The 20,069-nt window shown below is 35.3% G+C and overlaps 1 protein-coding gene across 5 annotated transcripts in view; it reads left to right on the forward strand.

Moving 5' to 3' along the window:
- LOC143249087 (pyroglutamyl-peptidase 1) overlaps positions 1–20,069 on the forward strand; it is a 95,236-nt gene that overhangs the window by 55,525 nt on the left and 19,642 nt on the right. For all 5 annotated transcript variants that reach the window (XM_076498327.1, XM_076498325.1, XM_076498326.1 and 2 more), the window contains one exon: positions 10,811–10,843. In XM_076498327.1, coding sequence (XP_076354442.1) covers positions 10,811–10,843 — 33 coding nt within the window. The remainder of the gene's footprint in view (positions 1–10,810; positions 10,844–20,069) is intronic.

Here is a 20,069-nt window from a genome sequence, read left to right on the forward strand (position 1 = left end):
AATAAGGACAGTAAGGAAAAAAGAGTGGTCCTAAACAGAAGGGTTCTCCAGCCACTTCGCCTACCCGTCATTAAAAATGACCATCTTGATACAATGGAACTGTCGAGGTTTACATTCTAATCTGGATGATATCAAAACACTGATTGATTCCTACCATCCTGTATATCTTTCCTTACAAGAAACATTTCTAAAACCTGCTGATACAGTCACCATTTGGCAGTTTTCTCTGTACAGAAATGACAGGCTGTGAGATGGACGAGTACATGGACGGGTGGCACTATTGGTTGATCAGCATGTGCCCACCCTGTCTTTGTCACTCAACACACCCTTGGAGGCCGTTGCTATCCGTGTTTCCTAGGATCATACCATCACTGTTTGTCCTCTCTACCTGTTCCCTGGAGAGACATGATCAATCAGATCTTGATGCTCTCATTGAACAGTTGCCGTCTCCGTTTCTAATCCTGGGGGACTTTAATGGACATCATCCCCTCTTTGGAAGTGCTGTTATTTACAGGAGGGGTCATTCTATAGAGTGTATGCTCTCTGATCACAATTTTTCTCTTTTCAATACTGGTTTTTCCACTTATTTTCACGCACCTAGTCAGTCCTTTACCGCTATTGATCTCTCGGTTTGCTCCCCTTCATTATTCTCCCATTTCTCATGGAGGGTTGACAATAATCCACTAGGCAGTGATCATTTTCCTATACTTTCGAGAGAGACTGGCCGTGGTCGATGCCACCCTTCCCGCGTGCCCCAGTGGAAGCTGGATCGGGCAGACTGGTCCACTTTTACTGCTCTCGCAGAATTTGATCATGCCATCATGAATCAGCCATCAATAGACGACTGTGTGGCAGCGGTAACTGATTATATTATACAAGCAGCTGCTCAGTGTATTCCCAAAACCTCGACATGTTTTCCACGATATCCTCGTCTGTGGCGAAATCCTCCTTGCCACTTGGCATGGAAGGCTCAAAAATGGGCCTAGGATACTTTCCGTAGATATCCCACACTTTTGAACCACATCGCTTTCCAATGGGTCCGTGCACATGCTAGGTGGGTAAGACGTCAAAGCCAGAAGGAATCTTGGATTAAGTTCACAACTAGCATATCTTCTACCACACAGTTCCAAGGTCATATGGCACAGTATTCAAAGGTCAGTGGGCACTACAATTCTGTCCCCCTCTCCATCTTACTCTCTGATGGACAAGAGGTAACTGATGTCTGGAGCATCGCCGACACTCTAGGTGAAAGCTTTTGCCTGCTTTCTAGCACTTCTGCTTGTTCCTCCACCTTCTTGGCCATCAAGACTCGAGCATATCGTTCACCTCTTTCCTTTTGAACTGATTGTCTTTTTTTACTATAATTGTCCCTTTACACTGGTGGAGCTGAAAATGGCCCTTCATCAGTCTGACAGTACATCTGTTGGACCTGGTGACGTACACTATGACATGCTGCGCTATCTCTCCTGCTTCTCTTGATATTCTTCTAATTGTTTTTAACCGGATCTGGCAGGAGAATGTTTTTCTGATGCCTGGTGCCAGGCTATTATCTTACCTTTCTCTAAACCTGGGAAAGATCCCAAGATTCCTTCACACTGCCGTCCAATTGCTTTGACGAGCTGTCTCTGTAAGACCTGAGAGAGGTTGGTTAATGCTCGTTTTGTTTGGTTCCTCGAATGAAACAACCTCCTCTCGCCCACCCAGTGTGGGTTCTGACGACAGCATTCCACCACGAATTACCTAATTCGAATTGAAACATCAATCAGAGAACCCTTTCTCAAAACGCCAACATCTTGTATCAATATTCTTTGACCTTGAGAAGGCTTATGACACAACATGGAAGTATGGCATTTTGCGAAACTTCCATATATATGGGTTACGTGGCCATTTACCCATCTTTATTAAAAAATTTTAATGGACAGGAGATTCCCAGTTTGTGTAGGTTTGACACTTTCCCGTTCTTTTGTACAGGAACTTGGGGTCCCTCAGGCTGTGTTTTGAGTGTCACACTTTTAAGAATAAAGATAAATACCATTACTGAACGACTCCCTCTCACTGTTGCAAACAGGCTCTATGTTGACGACTTTCACATCTCGTGTCAGTCGTCGAACATGAGTTATATTGAGCAACAACTACAATTTGCCCTCAATCGTGTACTGAAGTGAACTACAGCAAACAGCTTTAATTTTTCTCTCTCTAAAACCGTTTGCATGCACTTTTGCCACCAACGGTGTATCCACCCTGATTCTGAAATCCGTATTGATGAAGTTTCGCTGCCAGTGGTCCCTGAGACCAAGTTCTTGGGGCTTATCTTTCACCACACTTAAAGCAGCTACGGGTCAAATGTACAAGAGCACTGAACATTCTACGTGACCTCTCTACTGCCAGTTGGGGAGTGGATCAATGTTCTATGTTAAAGATATATCGTGGTCTTATTCGTTCAAAACTGACTATAGATCAATGGTCTATGGCTCTGCCAGACCCTCGGCCTTAAAAATGCTGGCCCCCATTCATCATCCAGGACTTCGACTCTGCACTGGGGCTTTCTGCACCTCCCCAGTTCAGAGCTTACACGTGGAATCTCACGAACCTTCTCTGCATTTTCGCCGTTTGCAACTGTCTTTACTGTATTCTTCGAAACTTCGCTCCCTACCAAAGCATCCCACTTGTAGTTGTGTTTTCCTTCCTCGGTGGGCCTTACTTTTTCAAAACAGACGATCTGCCATTGCTCCGTTTGGCCTTTGCATCCAGGTGCAATTGGATCTGTCCTTGGAAAACATTGCAGAATCCAGTGGTCAGCCTATCTCACCATGGCTTATTACAGCCCCCAAATGTGACCTTTCTGTAAGTCATCTGAAAAAAGCGGATACTCCCGATTGGAAATACCGTCTTTTATTTACTTAACATCTTTCGAACAACCTTTCTATTGTTCTGGCACTATCACCACTGTGCCTATTCTGTACATGGACTATGGTCCTATATTCAAGGCTCGGCTCCGTGCCAGCTGTCAGTCCACTTGGAGTGAGCAACGTGACAACAAGCTTTTTCAAATAAAACCCTATATTGGGCTTTGGCCATCTAGCTTCTGTAAGGTTCGGAAGGAGGAAGTTGTTCTAACTAGACTACGCATCAGTCACAGTTTTTTAACTCATCGTTTTCTTTTATCTGGAACTGATGCACCAGTGTGTAGTTTGTGTAACACTCAAATCACTGTAAGCCACATTTTTCTTTCCTGCCATCGTTACGACTCTCGACGATGGCACTATTTTAAACATGTTCTGTCCCAGGGTTTGTCTGTAACATTGGACAGTGTTATTGGTGATGGTGACACTTTCCACCTTGATAAAGTTTTTAGTTTTTTAATGGCCATTAATCTTTTCAATCTCATTTAAGTGTTTGATATTTATTCATTACACCTTTTTAATTGTGGTTCCCTTTTCAGAGTCTCAATCTCTCTAAATCAATTTGACATTGTAAAATGGCCAGAACATTAAATAACTCGACACCAGGACTGGAAAGAGCCAACTTCAGGTGACTAATGCTGCTGTTTGAACTACCCGTTAGTCATCCTGGCGAGTTGTTATTACACATTTGCTGAATGTCATTTAACACTTTTATTAATTTACCTTTTAGTACTGGCCATAATGACACACAACCCGGAACCAGGACTGGAAAGACCAACTTCATGTGACTGACGGTGGTTCTTGTACTTACCTGTTAGTCTTCCTGGCAGGTTATGATCATTACCATTCTGCTACAGGAAGTCCTTCACAACTTTGTAGACTGGATGTCAACATTGGTTTTATGCCATTTTCTGTTTTTAATTGCTGTTTTGTTTATACCTTTGTTTCCTTTTACGAATTTTGCTACATTTACTTTAGTTTTACCTTTTCACAGGACATTTGGCTAATTTTTATTACGATTTTGCTATATGTCTTTTAACACTTTTCTTATTTTGCCTTTTGATAATGGCTGTCATGACAACATAACCCGGAACCAGGACTAGAAATGCCAACTTCAGGTGACTAACAATGGTTTTTTGTATTTACCTGTTAGTTTTCCTGGCGGGTTATGATCATTACCATTTTGCTAGAGAAAGTCATTTACAAGTTCTTTTACTCTGCTTTCTCTCTTAACATTGTAGACTAGGTGACAACATTGATTTTATGCTTTTTCTGTTTTTCAATGATGTTTTGTGTTACCTTCATTTCCTTTTATGTATTTTACTACATTTAATTTATTTTTACCTTTTTACTGGACTTTTGGCGCAGATAGCCTTGTTGTTTTGTGCCATAAAACACTAAATCTATCAATCAACCATCCTCGAGAAGGATTGCTCGCAAAGATACATTGTAACAAACGGTATCAGTATCTCAAGGGCTTTCTTACCAATAAAAGGGTACTCTACAATTTGGTGACATTAAAACAGTGAAAGCATTGTTGTTCTGAAAAGTTGCTGTTGAACCTGGCTATGCTGAAGTTCAATGATTTTATTGAGGCATTCATCACTGACATCTGCTGTGGCAATGCTAAACATGAACGGCTGTTTCACCCATGCTGGACATGACTCTGGTGGTGAAGTATCCGTTGAGAGACTTTGTGAGCTCATCTAAGTGCATGGCAATTGCTTGCTTCAGTTCCCCAGGTACAGAAATGTCTCCGATTTCAGACACATCTTCGATCTTACTTACACAGTCGTCCAGCAGGGGAAAGTTTGCGAAGTTATGATTCTCTGTGTGTCGTTTCCATAATGGCAGCTTGTTTTGAAAAGCCTTCAGGTTTTCTTCTGTTTTGATGATGTTGACTCCACTGCCCTGCATCTGTTGATTTAGATTGAGAGTATTGAAGATGTCGGCCATGTATGCCAAAATGAGAGTGAAGTCAGATTTTTCGAAGCAATCTGCATGAAAATGTTGATGCTCTCGCAAAAACAGGGCTAATTCTGCACACATGGCAAAAACACGATTCAGCACCTTTCCGTGGGATAACCACCGAACGTTAGAATGGTACAGAATTACCTCAAATTCAGAGCCCATTTCATTACACAGTTCTTTAAAGATGTGGTGCTTCATGGCACTATTTTGCACAAAGTTCACACATTCCACTACAATTTTTAATACTTCTGCCAGTTTTAGAGGCAAGGTTTTTGTTGCCAATGCATGCCTATGCAGAACATAGTGCATTACTATAATGTGTGGTGCATTGGCATTCACCAGCGCACCAAAACCAGTTTTTTTTTCAGCATGACTGGAGCTCCGTCCAAACAAACTGCAGAAACCATATCTTACGAAAGATTGTTGTTTCTGAAGAAGTCATCCACAAGTTTATTCACGTCGGGTGCCTTAGTTGTTGTTGTAAGAAGCTTACAAAATAAAAAAATATTCTTTTATCTCATTGTTCTTCACGTCGCGCACAAATACAACAAGCTGGCTCAGATTGGAAACGTCAGTGGTCTCGTCGAGTTGAAGGCTGAATTTTGCTGGGCTTTAAATCAGATCTGCAACTACTTGAGCCAAGATGTCATCTATTCTGCTGCTGATGGTGTCATTTGAAAGAGAAATTTGGGATAACTTATTTTTAGCAGCTTTCCCAGCGTGATATTCGTCATCTTCAATGCAGCTGGTTTTACAAGTGCTTCATCAATAGTGTGTGGTTTGTCCTGCTTTGCAATCAAGTATGCAACTTCATATGATGCTGTGAGGATCAGTTTGTCAATGGATACAAAGCCGAGAACAGGCAAAGTAGCCTTTTCATCGAACCTGGCTCTCTTTACCTTGAATTCAGCAAGCGTTGTGTTCTTGTATTTCCATGCCCATCTCCATGCAGCTTTAGGGAGTGTTCTCTTCGTTTTGCCGGTACTAGACTAGAATGGTTCAACTTGGTGTTGCAAATCATGCATTGAGGACACTGACTCCCACTATGTTCCGTTATACACGTGAATCCATATTCTACGTATTCGTCCGACCACTTTCTGTTTTTGTTCGACATAGTTAATGTGAAGGGATTGAAAGATTAGGAAAAAATCACAAATGACGCACGATTACTACAGTCACAAGTCGACTGCTCAGCGCACGAAGTTCCCTGCGGTACAAATATTAAGACCAAGTGATGTGACGTGATCAGTCGCAGCCAATGATGGCCAAGTGGAGCATGACGTTACGAATCATACGAGTGGGGTGAACGGAACGGACACACACACAGTGTGTGTGTCTTGTCCTCCACCGAACTCCTGAGACTGACTCACCGAAATCCTGTTAAGAGCCACTGATTTAGTCTGACAACAATAGCCTAAGAGTTAGCTGCGTGTAATTCTTACGATTTGTCTTCCCTCTAGTATATAATTTCAAAACTAGGGACAGCTAGCACAGGTAGTTCTCATGCAACTTTTATATAAAATATCAAACAAATCATCAACTGGAATATTGATTATTTTCTCATTTTTACTTTCTTGCATATTGTTTACGAATTTAAACAGATACATTCTGTATACTTTGTTTGTAATGCTGTGATAGCATTAACCTATTACGTATTATTAGAAAGTGTTTGTTTTCATTTTCGTTCAAAGCTAGATGAAGTGATAGACTTGAGGGAAAGCAGCTACTCTTGCCTGACCGAGTTGTTGTATTTCACCACCACTCTTATAATATATCTACAGTCACAAAGTGCGAAGTGCAACTTTTATTTTATTTTTAATAGATAAGTCAGACCCCCAGGCCAAACACACTAACAATGGACCAAGCAGTAGGCCAATACGAAAGTGAGAATATGTTATTTCTGTAGTAAGTATAAGAATTCAACCCATTATAAATCGTACACACGTTTTTTAAAGAACTAATCTAATAACGCTGTGCCATCATACAACCGTAATAAAAAATGTAATATACTGTAGTCTGAAATATATATCAGTATTATCAAAAGCAACAATGTAACACTTACCCTTAATGAAATTACTAAAATAATGACTGCACCTAACTGAGAAATCTATATGTCTGTTGTCTGATCATGTAACAACTTTGCAGGATGTGAATAGATCTTCACTAAAATCGGTTTGAGGTTCATTAAGTCTATATGGAACACTTGTTTGTTTTTTGGAATTTCGCACAAAGCTACTCGAGGGCTATCTGTGCTAGCCGTCCCTAATTTAGCAGTGTAAGACTAGAGGGAAGGCAGCTAGTCATCACCACCCACCGCCAACTCTTGGGCTACTCTTTTACCTACGAAAAGTGGGATTGACTGAAAAATTATAACGCCCCCACGGCTGGGAGGGCGAGCATGTTTGGCGCGAATCCGCGACCCTCAGATTACGAAGCGCACGCCTTAACGCGCTAGGCCATGATATATGGAACACATAAAAAAATTTAGTTTTGCATTTTGTGGAATTTATGGTCACTTTTGAATTTATTTTTACCACTACCTCACTTTTTGTTGATAGATCTCTATCATATCTGGCGTGGATATTGTTTGGGTCCATGTAGAGATACAGGTAAATTTGCGGTTTCTCATTTTGAGTTATACAGTTTATATGGGCTTATTTTACAATTACGTATAAGGAAAGCAATTTTTCATGTCCTGAGTAAATCTGTTATTAACCATGGATTTTCATAACTTCCGTGTTAGTATTAAGTATTTCAAAAAGTCAACTCGTCTTTTTTTTCAACTCCACTGATATTGTATAATTATACTTTTTTTTTTTTTTTTGTCGTGATAACGACGACCAATAATAACATAATTCTACTTTTTGTATCTAGGTAGCACTATTCGTAGCTGTCATGAGATGGATTAAAGATTAAAATCTATTAATCGTTGAGTAGAAGTGAAAATTTTGTATTATATGATTGTGTCCTTTGAAGTTTGAGGTTTATAAAAACACATTTTTCGTCCTCATTTACTGAAGAAAAATTAATTAAGTAATAATTATGAGTAACAGTGTTCCTGGAGGTATGGTCCTGAGCAAATCCAGCTCAGATTTATCAAGTGAATTTAAGTAGAACCTAGTTTAGTTAGAACTGGTATAAGTTGAACTAGTATTAACGTTATAGTAGTAGTAATTCTATTACTAATAATTTTTGCTTGCGATACTCTAGTGTTTAGTGTTTTTGCTACAAGCGGTATAGTGATACTAGTACTAATACTGTTAGTATCAGTGTTCGTATTGTGTAACATTTAAGATTCGTGGTGTTACAACATTGCTACTATTGTATTATATTAGTATTAGCGTATAAATCGCGACCAGAATCTCTTATATAAATTTAAAAAATACATGGGTTATATGATTTTGATGTGTTAACTGTAACACAAACGAGATTACAGTCGTATCCTTGGAGAATTGTAAATAACTTCATACGTCACAACTCTTAATTATTGATGCATCACACGTTGGGTGAAAATAACCGTTTTAGAAATAATAAATACTGTAACGTTTATTTTTGTAGTTGCAAATTATGTTGGAAAAGATTACAGTGTCTTCCCAATGTACCATAACGTTTTAATTCCAAACCCAATTGAAACTTATATGCAAAAACGGCTCGTTTGGGTTGAGAAAATATTTTACGTGGAAGAGCGAACAACGTTTCGTTTCGACCTTCTTCGCTTATCGTCAGGTTCACAAAGAAAGAGGTAACTGACCGGAAGCTGACCACATGTTTGAAAGGGGTTGTGTAACTGAGTGTCGGAATGTAGAGGGCGGTGTTAGATGTTTGAATATATAAACAAATTGAATTATATATTTTGAGTGGTAGAATTACTCCTTGAAATAATGCTAGTAGTAGTAAAAGTAATTAGTTTAGCCAGTTTGAATTATATATTCAAACATCTAACACTGCCCTCTACATTCCGACACTCAGTTACACAACCCCTTTCAAACATGTGGTCAGCTTTTGGTCAGTTACCTCTTTCTTTGTGAACCTAACGATGAGCGAAGAAGGTCGAAACGTTGTTCGCTCTTCCATGTAAAATATTTTCTCAACCCAAACGAGCCGTTTTTGCATATAAATTTCTCAACAAGTGGGTTTCTCGACATCACCAATTGAAACTAGTTTTTCATGTTTCATGAAATTTTGAGTGGTAGAATTACTCCTTGAAATAATGCTAGTAGTAGTAAAAGTAATTAGTATAGCCAGTGTAATTTCTGATGAACAGACTGGAATAAATATTTTTGTTTTGGAAGAAATGTTTATATAAAAACAAAATTGACATTGACAGGTATTTTAATGCAGATTTTCATATTGTATTATACAATTGGTGGGAATGCCTACACATTGAGAAGATAAAAATAATGAATTTTCTTTCTGTTTGAAAACAAACACTAAAATATTGTTTGTAATCTCAACATTTTTGTGATTTAATCTTGGCACCAGTGTAATTGTATGTGATTGATGCAAGGATGTAGTCAATGACCAGTAGAATCTGCTAGTTATTTCATCAATTATTTATTATAAATCAATAAAAAATGTGTGGAATGGATAAATGGTTACTATTGAATAAAGAATAACCAGATACGTAATTAGTGGAATTTAATAATCAGCCATCGAGTTCATTAATTTATTACATTCAAGTGATCAGTCATTCTCATGAGACTTGGATAATGAAAAATTCTCAAAAATAGTACTAATTTTAAGCACTAACTTAAATTAATTGAATATTTTTGCAAGTTGCAACACATGTAGATCAAGGTGACAAACCTTGAATTAATCAGAAATAATAATGGATAAATTTGTATTATGTAGATAATTGAAAACAGTACCATTCCAAAGTACTAATGTGGATCAGTTGATTATTTTTATTAGATTAATGGATTTAATTGTAATTATTATTTTATGTGACATTAATTGATGGTTGTAGGTAATTGATTGAGTTAATAGCCCAACTCTACTTAAGGTTGCAAAAATGTCAAACTGGGATTTTACTGTCCATGAAGGAGAGAACTCCTCCCTACCCTTCATACACATTGACATTGATTTCGAATCCTTATCTTTGGTTATGTTTTATATTGAAAATTATATTCAGTCTAAGTGCCTACTTTGAAAAAGACAATGAATTATTGGAAGGACCTCAGTGGGACCTTCTGGGACAGAAAGTCTGTCACATTAGGACAGGTTAAGGGCTTTAAAATTTTCTTTTGAGATATCTTAGAGTGAACCTGGATAAAGTGCTTAAAATGGTAAAGGGAATAAATAAGATTAATGCATTATTTTTTGTTGTTAATGATAAAGAGAGGTGTGGCAAAGGAACATAGATTTAAGATTTGACAGGGTAGAAACTGTCTGCAAATTAGGTACTTTATTTTTTGAATGTAAGAATCAAACTTTGCAATGAATTACTTTCATACATGGTAGGTGCAAGAGGACTGGGAGAATTCAAGAGAGGTCTTGATGAGCATTTTTGGTGTTTTTGGTGAATATAAGTAGATGGATGTTTGAAATGAATGGGCCACCTGTAATGGCCTCTTGTTGTCCCTTAAAGTATACTGATAGATCTGTTTGTGGTACAGAGGTGGAGAAGAATGATGGTATGAATTAAAGTAATACCTTTTTCTTTTGTATTGTGTCATTTCAATTAATTTATGAATATTTACTATGTATGTGTGTTTGTGTGTGTAATGTAAATGTATTGAATAAGACTAATTATAACACTGAAGAATTTTGGATTTGTGATTTTATATGTTTATCACTGTTTTGTTGATTGTGTATTCTCATTCAAGTTAATGTGATGTAGGTCTACTGCACATAATGTTGAATAAATGCACTAACTACTACATATGTTACAATTACTGTAAGGTTATCATTGTATTTTTTGTTGTTGTTTTTTTCAGAATTATCAAACATACCAACAGTTGTAGTGACAGGTAGGAAAAAATTTCAATATAGCAATTTATAAAGAGATGAATTTTGATACTTTGGTATTACAGCTAAATACAATCTTGTACAGTCTGACATACATTTTACAAACAAAACAGTAAGGACTTGTTAAATAACATTGCGGACTTCTTAGTAAAATTTTGAAAAACCTTTTGAAAGTAGTTTATCATATAATTTATATATTTTAAACATTAGTGAGTATTATGAAAGGAAATACAAATATCATAGTGTTTGGTAAGGAGAATGTTATTTTTGTTTGGGAAATTAACAGCTTTTAAAACTTTTTGTCTGTTAGTTGGACTTTGTATGAGCTGTGTGTTTTTTCTTAACTTCTGTTCTGCAGGTATTTTTTCCTGTTGTGTTTTTAGCCTTTTGTGCCTAAATATTTAGATTCACATTTTAATAATTCATCTGGTAGAATCTCACACTTAACTCTTACAATTTTATGAATAAACCATAAAATAGTTTATTTATGGAACAGTTATATTCAATATTTTAAATAAGTATGTGTATGTTTTATTTAAATGGTCCTTTTTGGTTTTAAAACCTTGCAATTTGGTACACTTAAAGCAGTAGAACCTGTCTAAGGTGGAATCGTATGGGACCAAGAAAAATTTCAGGCTTAAGCAGGTTTTCCAGCTTAGACATAGTAAACATGCGTTTTCTTAATTATATATAATTCTTGAGAGAAATGTTATACTTGTTTGACTCGAAGTAAGACATTTGTGAATAAAGTTATTATACTGTTTATGCTATATTTATTAGAATAAGAACAAAAATAGACATTCAAAATATACATAAGCACACAAAATCTTAATCAAATTTATTTTGAGAAAGTGTCCAATTTCAACTGTTTTTTTTTTTAATGGGCTTTCTCATGCAGTTAAAAGAGAATGCCAATTCCATGGTCTTTTCATGAAGTTCATTTCCCCTTTTTGCATACAATTTGATAGTGTTAATATAACTTGACCCTTGCAATGAAGTTGGAATTTCTGTTTCCTTACTGTCTTTTCCATTTTGTTCATCTTCTGAATCTCGCACACTGTTACCATCTTGCAATTCTATTATAGATTTTAAATCAATGTCATCAGTTTTTGTTAAAACATTCTTGTCAACATTCACAAAACTTTCTGCATTCACAGAATCATCTGTACCAATCTTCTCAATCTGAGTTTGGATTTCACTAAATCGTCATAACAAACAACTTCTCCACAGTCTCTGCCACTATCAAGAATAAATCCACAGCTTTGAAAGCACTTTATTACGCATTCAATTGAATGACTTAAAAATGCAATTGCATCAAACATGTTAATTTTTATGGTCATTTCAGATGCTCTTTTACAGTCATCCATGTTTGCAATAATATGCTAAAGCATCAATTTTCTATTTCAATTTTATACACTGTATAATTCCATTATCTAGTGGCTGGAGAACAACAGATGTACATGGAGGTGGAAAGACTAAACAAACATTTGAAATTTGAACTTTTGTGTGACAAGTAACATTATCTAGGAAAAGTAGAATATTCCTATTTTCTTGTTCCATTCTTTTGTTTAATTTGTTCAAAAATTCCTCAATTGTAGCACTTGTCATCCACACTTTCTTATTCACTTTCCATTCCACAGGAAGTTGATTCTTTCTTAAATTTTTGAAACAGCACAGGTTTCATTATAAAATACTTTTACCTATTACCCATGGTAAATTTTTTGTAAATTTTAAAATTGGGGAAGATAGGTATTTATTTTTCATGAGAATTACTTAGAGTAGAATTTTGCACTTAAAAGACAAATATGCCTTCAAATCATGAATCTAATTTAACTGCAAAAATAATGATGGCACAAAAAAGAAAAGAATATATTTAACCAATACTTACTGTAACAAAATGTCCGAGAATTTATTAATGTTTAAATGAATTATTAATTAAAGAAGAATTTATTAATGTTTAAATGAATTATTAATTAAACAATAATTTATTAATATTTAAACAAATTATTAATTAAACAAGAATTTATTAACATTTAAAGAAATTATTAAGTAAATGAGAAATTAATGTTTAATCAAAAACTTTTTTTCTGCCTTGCTCAGGTTCTAATCCTACTTGTTGATAGATGAGGTAGGTGAAAGATACGTTTCTCTCCGCGTTATGCAGTTCTGCCATATAGAGGGCCTTTTATAAGAGAAATGTCAAGATAATGCTGCAAAATTTTGATATTTCTGGCTTTTACAGGTTTTCACCTCATGCAGTTTCCTGCTTAGATAGTTTTTACTGTATTATCTCTTCAATATAAAATTACTTCTATATAGGCTTAGAGCCACAATTTAAAATATTCTAACAGAATATTTCTGAACTGTATATTTCATTCTTAATGCAGAGATGCCAACCATTATGATTTGAGCATAATCATTACGATTTTGGTGTATACATTACGACTATACGCTCATACAGACAAATGTTACAATTTGTTGCAACTCCCAAGTTGTTATATATTATATAGGCCTATACAATAAAGTGATAAATTGTTCCTCCAGGGCTTGAAAGGGGTGAAAAGAAAATTTCTAGTGAGATACAAATAAATTTTGATAATAAATAAAAAACATAGTCCAAATGGCTACTTGTGATAATCATGTTTGTGCTTGAGATAATAAAAAATATTTGTATCTCCAATGTCTACCAATAGTTTGAGTGCGGTGCTTCTCCATACTGGGTATGTGGGGAAATCCATAGTTACGTCATCAGTGCTTGTCAATCAACCAGCGCTCGCGTAGATGGGTATTTCTCGTTTTCTAAGCGGCATAGAAACATCAATGCGATCATTTACAAGATGAAAAAAAGAAGCCTCGTTCACCAGATTGTCTTGTTTCTGGCAAATCTAAAAGGACTGAAACTGTGAATCAAAAATTTGGTAAAGAGTATAGTGCAAAATATCCGGTTATTGCATCAAAAGTCAGTGACAGTCATGTGTTTTGTACAGTTTGTCACATCAATTTTTCTGTGGCACATAGTAGGATAAACGATTGTTCCAGACATACAAAATCGGCATCTCGCCAACAAAAGGCTGAGGCAAAGACAAAAACGATGCAGATAACAACATTTATGAGTAAGAATTCAGAATATGAAAAAAGAATTTCAAAAGAAGTTTTTAAAATTTATTTATTAAATACACAAAACACAGTCATAAATGAGCAATCTATAGCAGTAATAAATAATTATAGTTATAATAATAATATAATAATAAACAGCTTAGAGATATTGGTCAGGCCTAGTAGCCACAAATGATAAAGGGCTCTGTCTACAATCATTACGCTCAGTCATTTGAAGTAGTTGGCATCTCTGTTAATGTCTGTTAATTGTTTAACATATCCACCTAACAGTGTGCATGTAAATTTTGTGAATGAGATCTAGTTTGCACTGTTACTTTGAACAGTATCAATTGCTTAATGTGTAGGAAGAAATCATTTTTAAAGATATTAAATTGTAGATTAAATAGCAACAACAAAGATTATTTGTATCCACTCTGGTATACATAGTTTAAACCCTTAGCTAAATAATACTGAGACTTAAGTCTATATCACACATGCTTACAATTATAGTGCTGAAACAAATGTTAAAATTATAATGTGAAATAACAAAGAATCAAATTGCAAATCTGTACTTGAACATTTGTTAGTTGAAATTTTTAATTTGATTTTGCTTTCACTGAAAACATAGATTAATCTTTAAAACAGACAGAAGTCTGGATTTATATGTTCTCTGAATAAATATTAAATTGATAATAATGTTTAAATAAAATTTCAATTTTTGGTAAATGTTTATTCTTTTCACTGTTTGATTGAAATAAAAGACATTTTATTAAGTTTTCAATAATTCAAATTACTAGATGATAAGCAATAATATCGGAACAAATTCCTGTGGTTAAATTCATTGTTGAATCCTGAAATATTGATCAGTAAACATAAAAGTTTTAATACTTCAGGCATAAAATTGTATATTTTTATTTATAAAGACAAAACAGCTGTGTAAAATTACTGTTGAAACTAGGATACTGATATAAAGCAACTTTTATTTCATCACATTAATTCAATACATGGGATATGATGGTAGAAAAAAATTATATAAACTTAAATTGTTGAGTTTGTTCATTTAATATCTTTGATAATTTTCAGATTATAGCAAATAGTAGTAACTTAAAAATTGGTTCTCATCTTTGTCTGGCCCGGCATGGCCAGATGGGTTAAGGCATTCGATTCATAATCCGAGGGTCGCAGGTTCAAATCCCCGTCACACCAAACATGCACCCTTTCAGCCATGGAGGTGTTTGGTTCGTGCATCTCCATTGTTCTCCTCTGTGTAAATTCCTTCCCTGTATTTTAATGGAGTAATGGGAAAACTCTTGGGACTGGGGAAGGTAATTTGAAGAGTTACTCTTTGAATTGGTGTGCAGTCTTGCTAGTGTGAAAAGTACTTGATCAGAAGTAAGTCTAGGATGAGTACGAAGAAACATTGTGCAGGCATACCTACTACAATAAGAACCAAGCAATTTCTGGTGGTTATACCAGCCAGATAAGTCTAGTTCTCTTCATGATGTTGGTCTGAGATGATTGCCCTTTGTACCTGTTTATTTTGGTAAGTATTTCACTTAAATATTTCTACGGTATGTACAACATAATTCATTTTCCTAAAAACATCACTCGTATATGTTTGAATGACCCTCTGAGATTACAGATGCTGGTTGAGCAATCTTTACACTCAGCACACCTTTGTGACACTTTTGTAATATATACAAGTTTCTTTGATAATACAGAGTTTTGTTGTACCACCTGTTTGAGATTGATACAATCTTCCACTGAGTTCCTCCATCCTCTCGTATGGTGACATTCTTTATGATTTGTGCTTTTCATGATACTGTATATCATCAGAAAGGAGTTTCTCATTTTCACTTTTTGTACTTGCATCAGTCCCTCAATCATCATACCAGTATAGGATTCTAAGTGTCATCTCTGTGAAGAGGTGAGTAGTATTTCTGAAGGAAACATTTTATTTACTTAAAAATGTATTTTAGATCGATATTTAACTTCATAGAATCAATCACTCTTTTTACTTCTGATGTTTCTTTTGCCTTGCATATAGAATGTGTTGCCCTTCTATTTGTGGAGGGCTGAAGGTTAATGTTGATTGCTTCATAAACTCTGCAGTACAGGTTAATACGTGTAGGAGTGGTAGTTTTGTTCAAGTCTTTGCATGTGCACAAAAATCGTTTCTGCAGTGGTGTGAAGTGATAATTCTCACTTCTGTTAATTTATGATATAATAATCAATTAATGGTTTTAGTTTATCAGGAAACGTGCTTAAGAATAGTTTTCAGTCATGAATGAACTGAGCCAAAATTCTTTTTTAACCTGCAACAAAATAAATGTAAAAAAAAAATGCACAAAGTGTATGTTACCAACCTCAAATAATAATGTATAGATACAAAGATAATAGGCTTTATGTAATACTTAATCATTGAGTTAAATTTACCAGTATGTCTACTAGTATTTTTCTAGGAGTTTTCAGTCATTTATATAACCATGCATGATGCCATTGACATCCATTGCACAATAGTATTTCATAATGCAAAGATACTGTTTCACCCAGTTAATTTAAATACATGTTAGATACTCAGAAATATTTAATACTACTTAATATTAGCTTGTGTTGGAACAAGCTACCTACATGGATCATAACTAAAAATCAACCCAGTAATGAGTGTAAACAGTTGAATGTACTGATTCAGTCTTTTTTTTATATAAAGATCAGAATATATGGAACCTTTGCTGTTAGCAGTATTTGTAGCTGTAATTCCAATAATATCTTGTGAGGTTTAGTCATCTAAATAGGTCCTAAATCAATATACTAAGCTAACTATACAAAATAATTTGTATAATAAAAATTGATATATTAAGCATTTTAACTAATAAAGTTAATAAAAGTAGCATAATATAGAGTACATTGAACTTTGATACAGTGCATTACCTCTTCTCAACTAAGTAGCTTTTCTCATTCAGTGCTACCTTTTACATGCAAAGAAATTTTTATGCGTGACACAAGCATTCTATCTCCACTCCATGGGAATTGATTGATTCCAATCGATCTCTCATGCAAATCATTATTTTTCAACTCTCCAGCAACAGGAGTGAGACATACTCTCATAATGCATGTGACTACCTCTATTTCATTCTACTTACCTATCACTTCTTCTTTGGCAGTACTTGTGTTTGGATATTCTTGCTTTTGGTGCTTTTCATGTGCTTTGCATCCATAATTTAATAGTTTGAATTTTAAAGTGAGATTTGTCACTTATATTGATGATGTCTTTTCCTTAAATCAGTTTCCCAGTCATTAATGTTTTCATCTCGCATTTGAATTTGTCTATTAAACATATTTGTTTGATCATTATTTCTGAAACAAGTTAAGTGGTTCATGTTACCATTCAGGGCATCATAACTTCTATGAGCACTCTTTTTATGGGCTGTGGGTAGGAGTGACTTATCTGCCAAGAGATTGATCATTATATGGGTCAACTACTGTATTCTGAACTTGTCCCACCTCCTGAATATGCTGAAGCTGTTAAGGTTAGATATTACAATAGCCTTTATACACTGCTGGATTTTGTTATGTGTTTCTATGCTCAACCTATAGAATTAACTAGACCTAATACAGCATTTTCAGACATGATTTCTCAGGTATGTGATGTTTTATCAATTTCTCAAGTATCATTTTTTTGTATTACAGGTCTTTCTTTCCTTATTTAGTTTTCTCACTCTCTTCAGATATTAGGGTTCATGCTTAGCCATTCATTGGCTGTGGATTAGTTTATTTTGGCCTACCATCAAGCTGACTTACCATTTCTTGACTCTCAGCATTTGGGACCTATTTTATTTGTATGAGGAGTGATTTTTGATTTTCCTGTGTGTTTAACCAATTTCTAGTTTTCACAGCTTCATATTATCCTTACTTCACTTTTATGGTATATATTTTTCATTCTTCTTCTTTCCAAGGCAATACATTGAGATCCTGGGGGTTTTTAAGGTACATCTACATTTGCTTGTTTGTCATCTTTGGCTCTTGCTTTGCTTAGGACCTCTTTTCTTCAGCAGTATGTTTTTTTACAATGTACCTGAGGATTTGGAATCACATATACAATTTGTGCATAAACACTTTACCTTTTCCTCTTTGGTAGTTTTTTGTTGCAGTTGAAACCATGATGAGCACCCTATTCCTGTTTCCAATTTCTAGCTCTTCTCAACATCAGAGTATTGGATTGTGGCTGAAAGGTTTTACCATAAAAACATCCAAAAGCTTCTTGCCATATGACAGGATTTAGTTTGTTTTCTCCAACTAGCCTCCGGTATCATCTGGTAATGATTGGTTCTGACAGTTTTACAATGGTTGCTTATCTCAGTCATGGTGACATCAATTTTCAATTTCTCTGTATTCATACATTGGATCATTTTTGGGCTTACCAGCTAGTTATTCATATCTTTGTATGTCATGTTCCAGGTGATTTCAATCTGGGTGCAGATCAGCTTTCCCATCCTGAAAAATCTATCCAATAGAGTGAACCCTTGATTCTCATACTTTTCATTGGCTTTGTTTTTAGTTGGGTACTCCTCTCTTCTCAGAAATGCTTTTTTTTTTTCCAATTTCTCAACCACAAACTACATCTGTTTGGTTTCTGGTCCATCATCCTCTTGCTTTGGCTGTCAGTGCTTTCAGGATTGAGCAATAAATAGGATAAATATATTTATCCTCTTGTTTGATTTCTTCACCAGGTGATTTTGATCATCAGTACCACTCCATGTCAAGCCTTCTGATTGCTCTTTACTTGGCCAACTCAGTCATGGTTTATGCTGTTCCAACTTACCACTCTATTACCTCTTCCTCTCTTCTTTGTTACCTTTGGTCACCAGTGCTAAATCCAGTCATTCATCTCCTTTGTCTTCACACCTGGTTTTTATCCACTCCTTGGTGATGAGATTTGGCTTTTCCCCACATTTAGATTCATTCTTTCTTCATGGAAATTTATTGGTTTAAACATTTTGTGCAGTTGATCTATGGGTTGAGGGTGTTTGATCTACTGTTTCTCATAATGCGGCATTTCTTATTGGATTTTTTTTATTAGAGTTATTTTGTCTCCCTCACTTTCAGGTGACTTTATTTTACATTTTTTATTTTTACAGATACCATAGGGTGTTTACCTCCTACCTTTTCCCTGTTGATGTATTTCTTCCAGATTCATTATCCACTTTAGAGGATACCCTTCTGGACTGGATTATCAATGTGATTCTTTACTGCCTTGCATTGCTTCTGTTAAAACCACTTTCCACATGTTACTTTTTTCATCTTTCTCAAGATTTGTTTCATTCTCCTCTTAGCTTGTGGAGGGAGGCCTGAGTTATTTGCTATTGATGTTTCATATACTACTTATCATTCTACACAAGTTCTTTATCCTAATCATTCTTTCTTCCCCAAAACTGGCAAATAAGGAAGATATCTCCTTTTTACTAATTTTCAACCTTTTTCCTAGGCCTGATACAGATAAGTTTGTAATGTACATGCTCTTTACTGTTATGTTGCCTGCATGGCTTCTTTCTGTGGTACCTCTTTATTTTTTGGCAGTCTTCCTCTGCTTGTAATCCTTCTCTTTCCACCCTCACCAGTTGAGTTTTTCTTTTGTTTTGATTGGCTTATTCCTCTTCATCATCTTCCTTCTATACTTTGTTCCAGGTGTCTTCTCTTCAAATTTAACACCTTATCTTTTTTTTGGTGTGTCATCTTTGTTGTTCATTGGAAGAAGTTCTTCAGTTGGATATATGGACTATTCCTAATATGTTCATCTCTCATTATTTGCATTAGATAACAGTATCTTCCTCTTCAAGCTGTAGGTATTCTTCTGACATAGACTTTTATTGAGTTTTTTTTTTTTTTTCCTTTACAGGGACCTTAGTTCCCTTATTATGATTATTACTCATTGTTTTGATTTTGTTCTGTAGCAAGTGGTGCCTGATCTTTAACCTTTCAAATCCAAACTGTTAAGCCATATTGACTTGAATATAAAATTTCATGGCCATGTAGTGGACACTGCAAAGATGGGATGTTCCACAAGATTGTTTGTAGGTTAATCCTCATGATAAAATTGCTTCATAAGTTTGCTAGTCCTGGATGATACCCACC

This window comes from Tachypleus tridentatus, chromosome 4, assembly GCF_004210375.1.
Source record: "Tachypleus tridentatus isolate NWPU-2018 chromosome 4, ASM421037v1, whole genome shotgun sequence".
Taxonomy (NCBI): domain Eukaryota; kingdom Metazoa; phylum Arthropoda; class Merostomata; order Xiphosura; family Limulidae; genus Tachypleus; species Tachypleus tridentatus.